This window comes from Pinus tabuliformis, chromosome 6 (assembly GCF_031772625.1).
Source record: "Pinus tabuliformis cultivar Carrire ecotype Pingquan chromosome 6, CPIR1, whole genome shotgun sequence".
Classification (NCBI taxonomy): Eukaryota; Viridiplantae; Streptophyta; class Pinopsida; order Pinales; family Pinaceae; genus Pinus; species Pinus tabuliformis.
In genome coordinates this window covers 1,127,080,261-1,127,097,476 of record NC_142292.1, presented here as the reverse complement: position 1 = coordinate 1,127,097,476, position 17,216 = coordinate 1,127,080,261, and the positions used below count along the sequence as shown (strand labels likewise).

The 17,216-nt window shown below is 35.7% G+C and overlaps 1 protein-coding gene across 1 annotated transcript; it reads right to left on the bottom strand.

Moving 5' to 3' along the window:
• Positions 1-10,722: 10,722 nt before the first annotated feature.
• LOC149262854 (uncharacterized) lies at positions 10,723-11,103 on the bottom strand. The gene has a single exon (XM_089382312.1). The coding sequence runs from the start codon at positions 11,101-11,103 to the stop codon at positions 10,723-10,725; it is 381 nt and encodes a 126-aa protein (XP_089238438.1).
• Positions 11,104-17,216: the final 6,113 nt, after the last annotated feature.

Genomic DNA, 17,216 nt, shown 5'->3' with positions numbered 1-17,216 from the left:
CAAGAGATGTTTTTCAGAAAGAGTCAACCATGTCCCATCCACTACCATACATCATCTTTCATCCTTTCATGACCGCCACCCTGAATCATATTTCACAGATCATTTTCACCTTCATCACAATCATTAGCTCTGTTCCTTGTCACTGATGTGGGATTCATTAAGGCCCTCCTTTGACAGATCGCTTCTTGTCGACTTCAGCTCATTATCCAAGAAGTTGATCTAGGAACAACCCCCTCAGTACTTTGAAGCTTGCATGCCTCAATGGCAAGTTTCTCACTTCCGGCGACAGGTATACATCAATGACCTTCGACCGAAAGATTTTGCGTGGTGTTCGACGCCAATTCCTTTATTCACACCACGTGGATTGTACTGCCGTACCTTGAGGTTCATCATCATTATCGGTGATTCCTCTCGCGCTTGTTAACAGTTTACATCATTGACTGGTAATCAAGTGATGTCTTTCCATGTTCGACTCCAAGAAATTCTCACATGGATCGACTTGTACTTAGAGTGAAGATCGGACGAGTTTGAAGACCCTGGATCTAGTTTCCTCCATCCGGGCTGCAATATATATTCAGGAAATAAAGCATTGACATGTGCAACAGATAATCATCCTACTCAAAGGATGATAATTTCAACATAGAATTATCAGTCTACCATCAGACGATTGTCTGTTCTATGTACAGAAAAATGTATTTATAAAGCTGAGCATGGGAATGCCTGCCTCAGCTAGATCATGAAAGCAGTATGAAAAATAATGTATTGTATTGTATCTTATTACAGGTCACCTCTCAGCGATTGAATGAACTTTGGATCCTCCTGATAAAGCATTTCACCCGATAAATGACCTCATACTTTAGGGGGCAACTGTTATAGACATTTTTGTGCCTTACAGCGTGAAGCATGAAATGTCCATAATCTAAGGGATCCAAAGTCCCTAAGCATGTTGTTCCTACCCCTAGAGGAACAAGGTCAGCAAACCACAGCACTGAACAAAAGTTCTCCACCTGAAAACACTCAAAAACAAGGCAATTCTGGATCATGTCAACTGCTCCACTGAGCATCTGCGCTGAATGTCAACTGCTCCACTGTCTACCTGCGTTGAATGTCAACTGCAAAGAAGGCTACCTACGCTGGGTGAGTTTGGACATGTGGCCAAGTCATTCCTCAAGGTGTCAATGCCCATGAAGCTTCCAAAATGACACTTGGATCAAGGAATTCGACTGGTGATGAGTAAGAGGTTCTAGATCTCCAAGTGGAAGCAAGAACCTCCAAGTGGACTCAAGAACTGAAGAAGAACTGGAGTGGGAGAGGACACTAGTCACATCTCAGGCTGACTCATCCTCTCTCCAAACTCCTATATATGGATCTCTCTCCCATGAGATCCAGAGGCTGGAATCTTGTGAATGTAAAGAATTGTTGTTGGTTTGAGTTTAGAACTATTGGGTGATTTGCTTTGAAGGAGGTGAAGAGGAGATTTCTTTCTGCTGGGAAGGTGATGCTGGATTGGGCCTCTTATGGTTGTATCACTTCCTGAACCTTACTTTTTCCATTAATAAAGCATTTGAGGTTCTTCTATATGCATGTGTCTCAATGGTCTATTGTTATACTTGTGTATTTGATTTATTCTAATCCTTGAATCAATTATGAATGTATGCTTCTTGTAGTTTCCCTCTCTTGCCATTTTGCAGGATCTTGGTGTAGCTGAGCCAGTGAAAGAGCAAGGAGCTGGGGGCAAGCAGCAAGGAGAGAAGATTGGATCAACCATTAGTGAAAGACATCGGTTAGTGGATCTCTTTCTCCCCTCGTTTACATCTCATAAAGAAGTAATCTCAGATAGCTTTGCTTTGATTGTAGCTAAGGAACTATCACCCTTAGAGTGGGATAGGGTCATTCCGTATTGGATACTTTTCCCAACAACAAGGAGATTAAAAAGAAAGTTGTTGCAGGCTCAAAAATTGACATAGAAATTGTTTTTGGAGGATCATTATCGCGGTGAAAACACTTGGTGACACACTCAGAGGACCCCAGATTCTCTGAAATTGTTTCATTGTAAGAGCAAAGTTTCATTTCTCCAAGAAGTATTGATTTAATTAGTAGGGTTACCTTAGCTACCCATTCTTACCCAGTTAAAGAAATATTTTTCCCTATTCCATTACTTGGCATAACACAACATATAACAAACCATATCATTTTCCTATCGATGTGAGGGTAATATAGTATGGCGAAATAAAACAATTAGAGTATGAATTTAACATCTATGGGATTGCTTTGCTACCAACAGGGATGGAAAGTACCCTGATGGAGTGGCTTCAAGAAAACAAATGTTGCTTTTCTTATAGTGAGCCTGGATAGTACCCAACAAAGTCACTTTCTTCACCTCCCTGCACAAAAAGCCTTTCTCTTCTTTCACCCTTTATTTTTATTTTCTTTTCATAGGAATGTGGATAGCCACTTATTATTTTTCAATGTGCGGAAGAGGATTTCAATTTAATGAGAGAAAAAGAGGTTGTTCCTTTAGATATAATTTTATACCTCTGATTCTTTTATCACTAAAAAATTTCACCTTATCTTACTTCTCATAGATAGATAAGCAAGAAAAAACTATTCATAAATAGGACCGAGTGTAGGAGAGAGAATCTTAAATAGATGTGGGAATCAATTTTTGCGTGCAAATTCCCAGTTAAAGGATCGTATTTTCCATCGAAAAATCATTGACTTGAATATGAAAACCAAAACAAAGAAGAGGGTAATAGATAAACAAAGGGTTGCATGTCACCAAAACTTCCCATTCACAAAAGTTTAGCCAAGTCATATTAAAGCTCAAAACCAAATTTCTTCATGTAAAAATCAAACCAAAAGAACAAAATTAAGAGATGAAAGATGAAAAAAAAAGAATGAAATGAATATAACTACATGAAACCTTAACTAAATAGTAGAGGGTCGGCTTATGTAAAGTGAAACTTCAAATGCTTCCATAGGAGCTGTTATCCTCTACAAATTTCTAGGTTAGGGAGGAGATCGAAAAAGGTAACCTCGAACCACTTTCAACTTAGTAACTAGCCCTACTTAGCCAGAGAGGGATCTCTCAAAGTATTTTCCAATGAATATATGTAAAGATATAGGGTTTAGGCTAGATATATAATTTTGTTTTGAGTTCTTGTGAATTTAGGTTTTTTTTATTTGCCGGACTAGGGTTTCAAGTAGTTAATTAGGTCTAGGCTTCAAGTATGCAGAGACAAGTATAAATAGGAGCTACACATCAGTTTGTTATGGTGAAATTGGAGTGTTTGTAAATGTAGCATATATTTGTGAGTTTAAAAGAAACTAATGAGCATGTGAAAGCATGAATTCATTAGATTTAGAAGAAAAGAAACACAAGTATGAATTCCACATAAACAAAGCTTAAATTCAAGATTCTTGTGTATATAAATGCAAGGAAATTCATAGGAATAAGATAAATCATGTAAATAGATATTATTTATCCATTAGAAACTAATAGAAAGAGAAAAAAACACCATAGGCTCACTGAACTAGAGTTCCTGAAATATAGCTGCAACTGCTCCTGGATTAGCTAAAAAAACACAAACATACAAGCCTTCTCCACAAAAGTCCAACCCCTCTCTGTAAATGAGAAATAATATATATAGAATCAATTGAACCACTTCCCCACCTTCAGGAGTCGAACTCCTAGGTGGCAGAACTGATTCTAAGATTCTCTCAACCAACAAGTGAGAGTGAGAAGGTTAAATACAAACACTTCTTATAAACTTTGTTTTGGACTTTTATTCCTTAATGAGGCCTATTAAACCATAAAAAAATCTATCATGTCTATTCATTCATGAATACATCATATAACCTCTAAATAACTTCAATTACATCAAGCTTTTTGACTTTTACCAAGTCGAACTGAAAACTAGGAAATTTGCACAATGAAATTTAAATGAAAAACACAGAAATTTGTAGAAGCGCAGTGCCGACTTCGAGCCCACTTTAATGTGAGTTATGAGGTACAAATGAAGATAAGAAAGAATGGTAAATTAGGTTTTCACGTATAATTTCAGGAAACACTTGAATTTTTGAAAATGACCCATGGGAAGACCTTTAAAAACTCATTCTCCCAAGGTGTCTCTAGAAGCACAACGCCTGTGAAAAAGAGGGGTAGAATGTTAATTTTTGACCCCTTTTTCCTCTTTTTCTAAAAAATTGGGCCCTCTATGAAAAATATGATGAAATTGTTTTTTAGAGGATGCCATGGTATTCCAAAACTACAAACCATTTTTCATTTGGATGCCTGAGGAAAAAGCACAGCACCAAGGCGCTGCGCTTCTGTGACTAGCCAATTTTTTAAATTAGGCACCAAAATAGCCAAAAAAACACAAATGCTCAGAATTCCTCCAAAATTATTCATGAACTGCAAAATTAGGTATGTTAAGCCCTCATGAATGCTTCAGAAAGAATCTCTAAGTTACCCTTCTCATTTTGGTCTTTTAGGGTTTCTTTGAGCTTGTTTTCCAACTGTTTGACCTTGATGTTACAAATCATATTTTTGGTTTGTTTGTGATGTGCCGTGTGCCTTAGTAGTTGGTTATCTCTATTGGTTTTTTCAAGAATATTCTCCAGGTGGTCATTGACCTTGTCTAACCAATACTCCTTGTCCTTATTAATCTCTAAGGAACTTATGTCCTCCATATCTAGTTCTTCATCTAGCAAGATGTGTTTTTTCTCCTCTTTCAATGCCTTCTTTAGTCCTTCGGTCTTTGGCCTCTTTTTATTGCCTTGTTATTCAGTTTCCTCAGGTTCATTGGTCTCCAATACTTCTTTTCCTTTGCCTGCTTTTTGTAACAATTTAGCTTGCTCTTTCTCCATAATGAGTTGTCTAGCTTTTAGCTCATTGTTTTCTTGTTCTAGGAATCAGATTAAAAACTTTTCCCTTTCCATGTTGTCCATGAGTTCTTTGATATGAGAGTATTTTTCTTTGATAGTTTGCTACATATTTCAAGGCTCATTTTCTATTTCCAAGTCCACTAACTCAAAATCGTGCTCAATCAAGTCTTTATCCTGTACTTGTGATCCCTATTTTGCTGATGTAAAAGGCTTGGTCCCTTTCTTAACATGAGAAGCAAACACAAGCCATTTTCCTCTTTGGCACATCCTAGTCACCTCAAGTCTAGGTGCTTTAGGAACCTCCACTCATTGAATTGATGATCCTACCTTCGTTTGCTGTATTAGCATGTTTGGATGCTAAACTAAAACATTAGTCTCATTCCAGTTCAAACTTGTCTCCATGAAAGACTCCCATGTCGTGTTTTTCTCTGCAAGTTGATGGAGAACTACAGTCTTGATCAAACTATGATGAAAAATACTAGGATATTGTTCTATGTTTTTCACATATACTTTCTCAGACATTTTGACAAGGCTTCTACATAAATAATTGCTCATGTTGAGAGGTTTTTGAGCTGTGAAGTGCATTAGAAGCTGGATGTGATAGGCATACAATCTAAAAATCCTTCCCTCACAAGTGAAAAAATTCATGACAACCTTCATTAATGGATCATACTTCTCCAATAATTACCTAAATGGTATGATGTGTGTATGGGTTTCCCTATATGGTTTTTTCAAGAAGGACCTATAAGGTTCAAGATCCAAAGTCATGCCCTTAAACCAGTATTATCCATGATCAGGTATCCCTGTAGCAAGTGAAATAAAAACCACTGAAAATGTGAACTCAACCCCAAATATCATAGCACTCTCCCATTTCAAATGAGTGGCAATCTAATTTGTCAACTGTTCATGAAAACCTACTTCATACACCCTTTCGCAAAACTCTAGACAATCTACATCTTCAAAACACTGCTTGATGAAGGGCGATGTGTTCATTTCATTGCAGTTGGTAGGTTCATATCTAAGAATTTTTCCTCCTTTATGGTGTCTTTTCCTCTCTGCTGAAGAATCTCCCTCCATGACGATAGAAACCCTAGAAGCAAGAAAATGGAAAAAACAGTAAGTGATGAGTGAAAAGATGAAATAATGGTAAGGGAATTTCTAGGAGATGAATAGGGACTGTAAAAAACTCATGAAACTTAAATGAGGTGCAATGAGCAAAAGGAATTCTTGTGAGAAATGAAAACCAAAGCTTCTAGGAAAACTAGCCAAACTATTAGGAATGAGCTAGGGTTTAGTTATAGGTGAGGTAATCTAACAATTTATAGTTGGTTTAGTGGGTCAAAATGTATTTTAAACATGTAAATAAATTTGAGATGAAATATTTTCATTTTCAGAATATCAAAAGTAGACTAACCATCATTTACCCTAGCTTATAGCATGAAAATTTCACCTAAAACCCTAGATGAAGAAATCTTGCATTTGAATTCATCTTGCTAAAGGAAAAAGGTAAGTAAAGTGTTGTAATTACTTGTAGACAAGTTTATATTAGCAAGAAACTAGATTGCAAGCTTCAATTTTGAGTTTGGGTGAATTTTGGAAGGTTTTGAGCTGCTATGGCACAAGTGCAATAGAGTGTCTGGAAGTGCATCGCAGTGTCCAGAAGTGTAGCGCTGACCTCATATGCACAATGAAGTTTCTGGAAGCGCAGCGCCTCCAATTTTTTTTTCTAATTTTGCCTAGAAACCTGTGTTTTTTTAGCCAATGGAGGGGAGAGCTCTATGAACAAAGGGAAATAGAGGGCAAGTGAAGTGATTTTGGGGCTTTTTGGGTTTTTATCAGCAAGTATGTTTCCCTTTTGAAAAGAAATGGATCCCACATACCTTTTCAAAAATTGGTTTTTCACCTTTAAGACAAAGCCACTTTGGAGAGCTAAAACCTGAGTTTCATTTTTACCTTTTGAACATTGAAACTTCTTCTCCTAGAACCTTTGAGATTGAAATCATGAAGAACTTGTGAAAATTCATCAAGCTAATTTCAAAGAGCTGCTTGTCCCGATTCATTTAATATTGGATTTACACACGATGATGATGGACCTAGAAACCCTAATGCCTTAATGAAGACATGAGAATGAGTGGAATGGTAATGATGATGACTGATATAATGAAAACATCATTTTTATTATGATACATTCATCCGAGTGAGGTAGGCGACCATCATGTGTGATTTTTCCAAAAGAATGAAAACATTCCTAAACAAACTAGCAGTGACCAAATTTTACTTTGTAAACCTAGTGACATGATAAAATTTGACCTTGAGACTCCTGACAGACTTGGTAAAAGCATATTTGATCACTGATGGAGGGCAGCCAAGGTTGAAACTAACATTGCCTCTAGTTGGGGACGATAACTCCTTGGAGGTGTCAAGAACACTGTAGACTAATTAGCCTTATTCATTGGGCAATGGAGTCAAAATGCAGAAAAATAAACTGAAACTAAAAGTTGATTGACTATTTGACATGATAGGACTATAAAAGTAGAATAAACAAGTAATTTGATTAAATAAACCTTATGGCCTTCTCCTCGGGCTTCAAACACCTATGATAGCCACTTAGATACTAGAACATAAGAAACACATTGGTATGCACAATGGTGATGAGAATTTTCAGAACTTGTTTCAAACATTGTAGTGCTTGAGAAGCCTAGCATTGATCACTCCTTCTGAATAATATTCTCCATTCATTTCCTCTAATAGAAAATAATTCTTCCCTCTGAAATTTGAAATTTTGTAGGGTCCTTTCCACAAGTTTTCAAATTTTCCATGTTTTCCTTTTTCTTCATTTCTAGCATCCCAACGAAGAACCACATCTCCTAAATTGAAATGGTATTCCTTTTTCTTGTGATCATAGATATTTTTTTTTTATTTTTTCCTGAAGTTTAGAGGTGTTTTGAAAAAATTCCTCTCTATTCTGTTGTGGATGGATCATCTAGTTTATCCTTCTTTGCATATCATTGGTTTCACTATCCAATTCCTGCAAAATTTTCATGACTGAGACAGAAAGGGATGAAGATTTTCATGACTGAGACAGAAAGGGATGAAGGAAAAACTATGTCAATATCGTACACCAAATGAAAATGAGACATATCTATTGATTTCTTAGTACTGATTTTGTCCACCCATAAAGCATTAATGAGGATTTTTTGTTAGTTCTTCTTGTTCACTTCTAAGACTTTCTTGATGATGTTGATTAGAGATTTGTTGGAAGATTCAGCCAGACCATTCCCTTGTGGATGATAAGTAGTGGAATGTCCTAATACAATATGGTACTTAGCACAAAACTCCACCATCCTTTTTTTCTTGAAGGAAACATCATTATCATTGATTATTTTTTGTGGGTAGCCAAATCTAGACAAGATATTAGATTCAATAAATTGAATGATAACAGAATCAGTAGCTTTCTTGGTTGGGATTTCCTCAATCCATTTTGTAAAGTAGTTTGTGGCTGTTAAGATCCATTTGTGTTGTGATGATGATGAAGGATGGATCTCGCCAATGAAGTCAAGACCCCACTACTAAAAATGAGTTGAAATTGAAATGGGCTGCAAGGGTAATGGCAAAAGTTTTATTTTTCCTTGGAAAATCTGACATTCGTGACATCTCATCATTGTTTTATATACATCAAAAAAAAGAGTAGGCCAATAGAAACCATCCCTTAAGATCTTATTTGTTGTAGTATTCCAAAAGTGATGGCCACCACATTCTCCTTTGTGAAAATCTTTCATCACATCCTTTGCTTGATTTTCTACCAAACAGTTCAGCAACACGCCACCAGTGTCTTTCCAGTATAAAACACCATCAAGAATACAATACTTTGAAGCTTTCAACTTTAAAGATCTAGTTTTACCTTTGGCAACTTCCGCGTGGAGGATTTAAATGCTGCAAGGCATAAACAATGTCAAAATACCTTGGAGATGAAATGAACATATCAGACACCTATATGTGTGAGTCTTCTTCTTCTTCTTCTTCTTCTTCTTCTTCAGAAAGTGTTGCAACCAAATTGATGTCTAGTGCATGTAGATTAGTTTCAACCATAAGCTTAGCCAAACCTTCTCCCTTGATGATATTTGTGGGATTTATCTCCAAATCATACTCCAGCATGGCTACAATCCATTTTCCCCTTCTTCCTTCAGGATTGTTTTGCACAATAATTTCTTTTGCCGCTCTTGTGGGAACATAAGAAATGGTGTGAGAATGAAAAATATAAAATCAAAAATATTTGAGAGCTTTCACGAATGCCAAGGCCTGCTTCTCAATGATGTTGTATCTTAGTGCTGCATCTCTTATGGTGCAACTAAATAATGCTATAGGCTGCTCATTTTTCCAATCTTTCTTTTGCATTAGGACTGCTACTAATGTATGCTCAGAGGCAAATGAAAAGATAATGAAATATGAAGTATAATCTAGACTAATCAAAATAGGAGTAGTAGATAATGAACACTTGACTACATGGAAAGACTTCTTAGCCTCTAAATACCATTTTACCTTGTTGTCCTTCTTCATCACGTCTGTCATCTCTTTTAAATGTTCAAAGAGATTGGGGATGAATCTTATCAAAAATTAATTTTCCCATTAAAAGATTGAATTTCTTTATTGTTCCTTGGGAAATCTAATTGCTGAATGGCTTGAAATCTTTCAGGATCAATGTGAATCCCATCCTTGGAGATGATGTGTCCCAAAAAATTACCTTCTTCCATGGTGAATAGGCTCTTCTTTGGATTGAGTGAAATCCCAAATTTTCTGCATCTCTGAAAAATAATTCTCAAATAATGTAAATGATCTTCATCAAACCTGGAAAAATTTGTGAGATAATCTAAATATATGACCATAACAACATCCTTTTCATTAGTGAAAGCTATGTCCATAACCCACTAAAAGGTTGCTCCTGCATTCTTTAATCCAAATGGAATCTTGGCGTACATGAATGTACCCCATGGTGTTGTGAAGGTTCTTTTTAGTTGATCATCTTTATGCACCAAAATCTGATTGTACTTGGAAGACCCAACTACCCTCTGAAGTATATGATCCATCTTTGGAAGGGAATAATTATCTTTTAGGGACACTTTGTTTAAATTTATGAAATTAATGCAAAGACAAATCTCCCCGGTCTTGTTTCTTACTGGAAATAGATTAGAAATCCATTCAGAAAATCGAATAGGAACTATGATACCAGACTTATAAAGCTTATTTACCTCTTTTTCAAATTGATGGTAGGAGCTTAGGATTAATCCTTCTCAGTTTCTGGCAAAACAGATTTTGATCAGGCTTGATCGGAATGGTGTGCTAAATGATATTCTTGTCATTAACCTTCAGATCTGAATATTTCCAAGTAAATACATCAGAGAATTTTTTCATTAAAGCTATGTACTTACTTTTCATTTCATGAGATAAGGATTTTGAAAATTTGACCATCTTAGGCTTGTCAGCTGTACCAATATTTACATCGTCAACACCTTTTTCTGTGGGGGACCATGGCGGGCTTTTTGGAAACATCGTCATGATAAAAAAACTCCTTCAAATGTACAAGGCCTCTTGGAATTTTGTTGTCCTTCAGCTACAATATTTCAACTTCAGCTGATTGAATCTATGGATCATTCATATTGGATGTATCATCAATGCAGGAATTCTAAAATTCTCCTTCCAATTGCAGAAAATTGTTGATTTGTTTTTCATCCCAAAACACTTGTCAAAATCTCATATTATCAGGAATAGCTGGGAAATTTTTGACATGGATAGATTACTTATGGTTAGAGTGAATTGGAATCTTCACCATACTAGCTGCTACGCAAGAGAGTTAGCTATAACATTCTGAGTTCTAGGAATAAGAGACAAAGTATATTCTGTAAAAATTTTCAGGATGTCAAGTACATCATTGCGATAAGCTCTCATTCTTTGATTCTTGGCCTGGTATTCCCCTTTTACTTGTTTGATTACAAAATCAGATTTGCCATAAACATAAATTTTCTTTGCTCCCAACTTCTTTAGAATCTTGAGGCCAATAATCAATGCCTCATACTCTGCCTCATTGTTTGAGAAATCAAAAGATAACTTGTAAGCACTCATTCTTACATTGCGAGGAATTTTACATGACTGATGTAATGGACCACGAATCCAAACACCAATCCCAGCTCCTTCTTTTCCCAATGCACCATCAAACTTCATGGTCTAAAGACCATTTTCTTCATCCGGAAAACGGATTTCTCAAGGCTAAACTGTCTTAACTTTAGGAAGATGGTTAGATGTTTCAAGACACTCTATTTTCTCCATTATCTCAGCAATATTTTCAAAAGTGTTTGTAGGTTTCAAACACTCTTCATTCATCTCTTTCCTTTCAGCAATCATAACTTTCTACACATTGGTTATAACATCTGTAACTTCTGAAATTTCTACAAGCTAACTTTCATCATCGATTGAATTGAAATCACTGTACAAAATGAAAGAATCAAGATTAGTGTGCACAACATGTATAAGGTGATTGATTGGTTTTTCCTTACTACTAATCATGAATGTCATCTTCTTTTTCCAATAGATTTTTTTGAGCTGCCTAAATACTAGGGTAGTAGCATATGAAAAGTTAAGTTGTAGAGTATCCTTTAGTTCTTCTCCCCAAGACCTTGAAATAAAAATATCAAACCGAGGAGGAATATCAGTGACCACTACATCCATCAACACATTCTTGGCAGGAATTTGGTCCAAGGACACTACTAAATCTTTAATGAGGCCAAGAAATTTCACTCTACCCAAATAAAAAGAGTAGAGGTCATGATAAGGTCGAGTGATACTCAGTCTTAGTTTGTCCATGATGAATTTGGGCATAAGATTATGTGAGGCATTAGAATCTAGCATGGAATTATGGAGGATAAAGTCATGAAGTTTGAGACTAAGATACAACGGTGGAATTTCACTATCTTCAGGACTTCCTTCTAAGGCTGGACCAAAAAGGATTTCTAGCTCATCATCAGTCATATTCACTGTATATGACATCTAGTCAACCTTAAGCTTTTTTTCAATCTGAAACTTATATTTATCATTCTTCACTAATTCAGTGAGGAATTAAAACTTTCAACTTAGAAATTTCATTTTCTAAACTAAAAAGATTAGATTTCTTTTCTACTTCCTTTGCAGTGATGTCATTTTGGATCTTTCCTTTAGCTTGAGATTCCTTCTTATGACTTTCACTTTGAAACTCTTTATCTTTTTTCACATTGCTAGTAGAGGCCTCATTGGTTTTATCCCGACTCAGTATGACAATATCTTTTTCTTTATACTGATTTGTAGGAACTGCTTCTTTGCTTGGTGTGTCTTTTTGTAGATTTTTCCTCTTCTGGTTCAATGTAACAGGTACATTTCTATTCCTGAAGTTGTACTATTTTTGAAAATGACTAAGAGAATTCTGATATCCTCTTTGGTATTCTTCCGTTTGTATAGTTCATAGTTCATCACTTGCAAGTACAAGTTGTTGATCACTTGGTATGAATGATTCTTCAGAAAACCAATCTTCTTCTATTAAAAAGGTAGGCAACTCATCTTCTTCAAAGAAATGATTTTCTTCTACAATCTCCTATTCATCTTCTTCCTCGCCTTTGGTATAATTTTTCTCAAATGGAGCTCTTACTTGTCCTTGAAGATCTTGATTTCACTACTCTTTCGGTCTATTTCTGAACTATTGTTGTTGCTGGCCACGAAAGTTCAGATTCCTCACTAAAGGCTCCACTTGTTGATCAGTTATGGACATTCTATCCATCATTCTCTCTATGGTTTTGATCAGAGTGTCAAGCCTTACATCTGAGGATGATTAGGGTTCTTCTTTAAAAACAAATTTCTTCTCAATCCTTTTAGGCTTTGATTTGGATTTCTTGATGAGTAGATTAGATTCAACACTTAGTGAATTTCACTACATTTCTTCAAGAGTTGTAGGATCTCTCTCCCTGGGCTGATATGCCATGTCTGGGTCGAAAGCATCAAGATGATGGAGAAGTTCTAGACCAAGTGGAGGCTTCATATCACCAGGAATAGATTTGTATACCAAATTGAATCTTGCTATGAAATCTTGGGCTGTCTCATTTTGATTCCTTTTCATAGAATTATACTTAGCCAAAATCTGTAGTGGATTTTTCTTTTCTTGCCAACATGCTAAGAACAATCTATCAGTCTATGGGAATTATTGATAGAATTAGAAGCCAAATTGTGAAAAAATTTCTTCACATCTCTGGAGAAACTCTGATCTATTATTCTAACCTTAGCATCATCTTAATCAATTTATTCTAGATTGATAAAATCTATCAATTCATCAACATGATGCTAGGTTGTGATTTCTAAGCTCCCATCAAATAGAGGGAGTCTTTGACCATAGTTCCGAGGTAAAGTAGCAAGTTGAGCAGGTATCATGAGAGGCGAAAATCGTACCATGATTGTTGGAGGTGGTGGAGGTACTACAATGGGCTATGTAGGTAAAGATGATGGCAATAATGGAGGTGGTGGAAGAAAGGATGAGGTGACGGAGGTATTTGGAGATGAAGTATATGTATTTGGAGGTGTAGTAGAGGATGGAATAAGATTTAAGTATTCAAGTTGATACTAAATGTAGGCCTTTTTAGTAGTGATTTGGAGCTGGTCAGCAAGACTCTGAAGTTTGTCAAAATTCAACCACAACTCGTGGTCAACTCTAGAAAATAGATATTCTGAAGAGAGGGAATGAGATTCAAATTGAAGAGGTTTATATATCACTTCAAGAATGAAAGACTCATATTTTGACCTTGAAAGAGACAATTCTAAATGAATACCAAAAGGAAGCTGCTCAAAAGAAAATAGATTTTTAGGTAAAAAAGTTGTTCTTTTAATTTTTTGAATTGCACTTTTAGTGATAGGTAGCTTAAGTTTTGTGAGAATTTTTTTAGGATCTTCAAGAATAAAAGGTGGATTTGGGTCAGGATTTGACCTGGTATATCTTTTAGGAGCCAAAAATTTTTCACACCTTAAGATCGATGAAATTTGTAAAATCAACCTATCTTTAAATACTGGAAACTGTCAACTACAGAACCAGTTCTCTTGAAAGCTCTAAAATATTTCCTAGGAATGATTTATCATTCATTTTCCTAGCAACAACACCAAAATGTTATCCTATACAATTTCCTAGGCTGAGGAGGAGATCGAAAAAGGTAAGCTCGAACCACTTTCAGCTCACTAACTAGCCCTACTAAGCCAGAGAGGGATATCTCAAAGGATTTGTCAATGAATATATGTAAAGAGACATGTTTTAGGCTAGATATATAAGTTTGTTTTGAGTTCTTGTGAATTTAGGTTTTTTAGATTTGTGGGACTAGGGTTTCGAGCAGGTAATTAGGACTAGGCTTCAAGTATGCAGATACAAGTATAAATAAGAGCTAGATATCAGTGTGTTATGGTGCAATTGGAGTGTTTTTCAATGTAGTATATATTTTAGAGTTTAAAAGAAACTAATGAGCACGTGAAAGCATGAATTCATTAGCTTTAGAAGATAGGAAACACAAGTATGAATTCCACATAAAAATAGCTTAAATTCAAGATTCATGTCTATATATTTACAAGGAAATTCATAGAAAGAATATAAAGCATGTAAAGAGAGATGATTTATCCATTAGAAACTGATAGGAAGAGAAAAAAACACCATAGAATCACTGAACTAAAATTCCTGAAATATAGCTGCAATTGCTCTTGTATTAGCTGAAGAGAACATAAACATACAAGCCTTCTCGACAAAAGTCCAAATCGTCTCTCTGAATGAGAAATAATATATATATATATATATATATATATATATATATATATATACCAAATTTAACCACTTCCCCAACTTCAGGAGTCAAATTCCCAAGTGGTGGAACTAATCCCAAGATTCTCTCAACCAACATGTGAGAGTGAGAAGGTCAAATACAAACACTTCTTGTAGACTTTGTTTTGGATTTTGATTCCTTAATGAGGCCTATTAAACCATAAAAAAAAACCTATCATGACTATTTATTCATTATTACATCATATAACCTTGAAATAACTTCAATTACATCAATATTTTTGACTTTGACCAAGTCAAACTAAAAACTAGCATATTTGCACAGTTAAATTTAAATGAAAAAAACAGAAATTTGCAGAAGCACAGTGCGACATTGAGCCCACTTTAAGGTGCCTTAATGAGGTCCAAATGAATATCTGAAAGAGTGATCAAATTGATTTTCAAGTCTAGTTTCCAGAACACCTTGAATGTTTTAAAATGACCCATGGGAAGGCCTTCAAAAGTGCATTCTCCCAAGGTGTCTCCACAAGCGCAGTGCCTATCAAAAAGAGGGGTAGAATGTTGATTTTTGACCCCTTTTCATCTTTTTCTCAAAATTTGGGACCTCTTTGAAAAATATGATGAAATGGGTTTTGAGAGGATACCATGCGCTTTCCAAAACTACAAACCATTTTTCATTTGTATGCCTGAGGAAAAAGTGCAACGCTAAGGCGTTGTTCTTCTGTGAGTAGCCACTATTTTGAATTAGGCACCAAAATAGCCAAGAAAACAAAAATGATTATAATTCCTCCAAAATTGGTCATGAGCTGCAAAATGAGGTATGTTAAGCCCCCATGGATGCTTCAGTAAGAATCTCTAAGTTACCCTTCTCATTTTGGTATTTTAGGGTTTCTTTGAGCTTATTTTCCAATTTTTTGACCTTGATGTTACAAATTATATTTCTGGTCTGGTAGTGATGTGCCATGTGCCTTAGTAGTTGGTTATCTCTATTGGATTTGTCAAGAATCTTCTCCAAGTTGTCATTAACCTTATATAACCAATACTCCCTGTCCTCATTAATCTCTAAGGAACTTATGTCCTCCATATCTAGTTCTTCATCTAGCAGGATGTGTTTTTTCTCCTCTTTCAATGCCTTCTTGAGTCCTTTGGTCCTTGGCCTCTTTTTCTTGCCTTGTTTTTTAGTTTACTTAGGTTCATTGGTCTCCAATACTGCTTTGCCTTTTCCTACTTGCTATAAAAATTTAGCTTTCTCTTTCTCCATAATGACTTGTCTAGCTCTTAGCTGCTTGTTTTCTTGTTCTAGGAATGAGATAACAAACCTTGCCCTTACCATGTTGTCCATGAGTTCTTTGATTTGAGAGTCTTTTTATTTGATAGTTTGTTGCATATTTGAAGGCTCATTTTCTATTTCCAAGTCCACTAACTCAAAATCATGCTCAAACAATTCTTTATCCTGTAGTTGTGATCCTTGTTTTGCTGATGTAGAAGGCTTGGCCCCTTTCTCAACATGAGAAGCAAACACAAGCCTTTTTCCTCTTTGGTACATCCTAGTCATGTCAAATCTAGGTGCTTTAGCAACCTCTACTAATTGGGTTTATGATCCTACATCCATCTGCTGTGTTGGCATGTTTGGATGTTGAACTAAAACATTAGTCTCATGCCATTTCAAAGTTATCTCCATGAAAGACTCCCATGTCATGTTTTTCTCTGCAAGCTGATGGATAACTATAGTCTTGATCAAACTATGATGAAAAATATTAGGATAGTGTTCTTTTTTTTTCACCTATACTTTCTCAGACACTTTGACAAGGCTTATACACAAATAATTGCACATGTTGAGAGGTTTTTGAGCTGTCAAGTGCATTAGAAGCTGGATTTGATAGGCATACAATCTAGTAAACCTTCCCTCATAGATGAAAAATTTCATGACAACCTTCATTAATGGAGAATACTTCTCCATCATGTACCTAAATGGTATGATGTGTGTATGGGTTTCCCTATAGGGTGTTTTCAAGAAGGGCATGTAATGTTCAAGATCCAAATTCATGCCCTTAAACCAGTATTCTCCATGATTAGGTATCCTTGTAGAAAGTGAAATAGCAACCATTGAAAATGTGAACTCAACCCCAACTATGATAGCACTTTCCAATTTCAAATGAGTGGAAAACTGCTTGATGAAGGGAGATGTGCTGATTTCATTACAGTTGGTAGGTTCATATATGAGAATTTTTCCTCCTTTATGGTGTCTTTTCCTCTCTGGTGAAGAATCTCCCTCCATGATGATAGAAACCCTAGAAGCAGGAAAATGGAAAAAACAGTGAGGGATGAGTGAAAAGATGAAATGATGGGTATGAGGAGTGGAAATAATGGTAAGGGAATTTCTAGGAGATGAATAGGGACTGTAAACAACTCATGAAACTTAAATGAGGTGAAATGAGGGAAAGGAATGCTTGTGAGAAATGAAAAATAGAGCTTCTAGGAAAACTGCCCAAATTGCTAGGAATGA

Excerpts from the sequence above, each read along its gene's own strand:
- LOC149262854 (XM_089382312.1), bottom strand. The coding sequence starts at position 11,103 with ATGAAGTTTGATGGTGCATTGGGAAAAGAAGGAGCTGGGATTGGTGTT.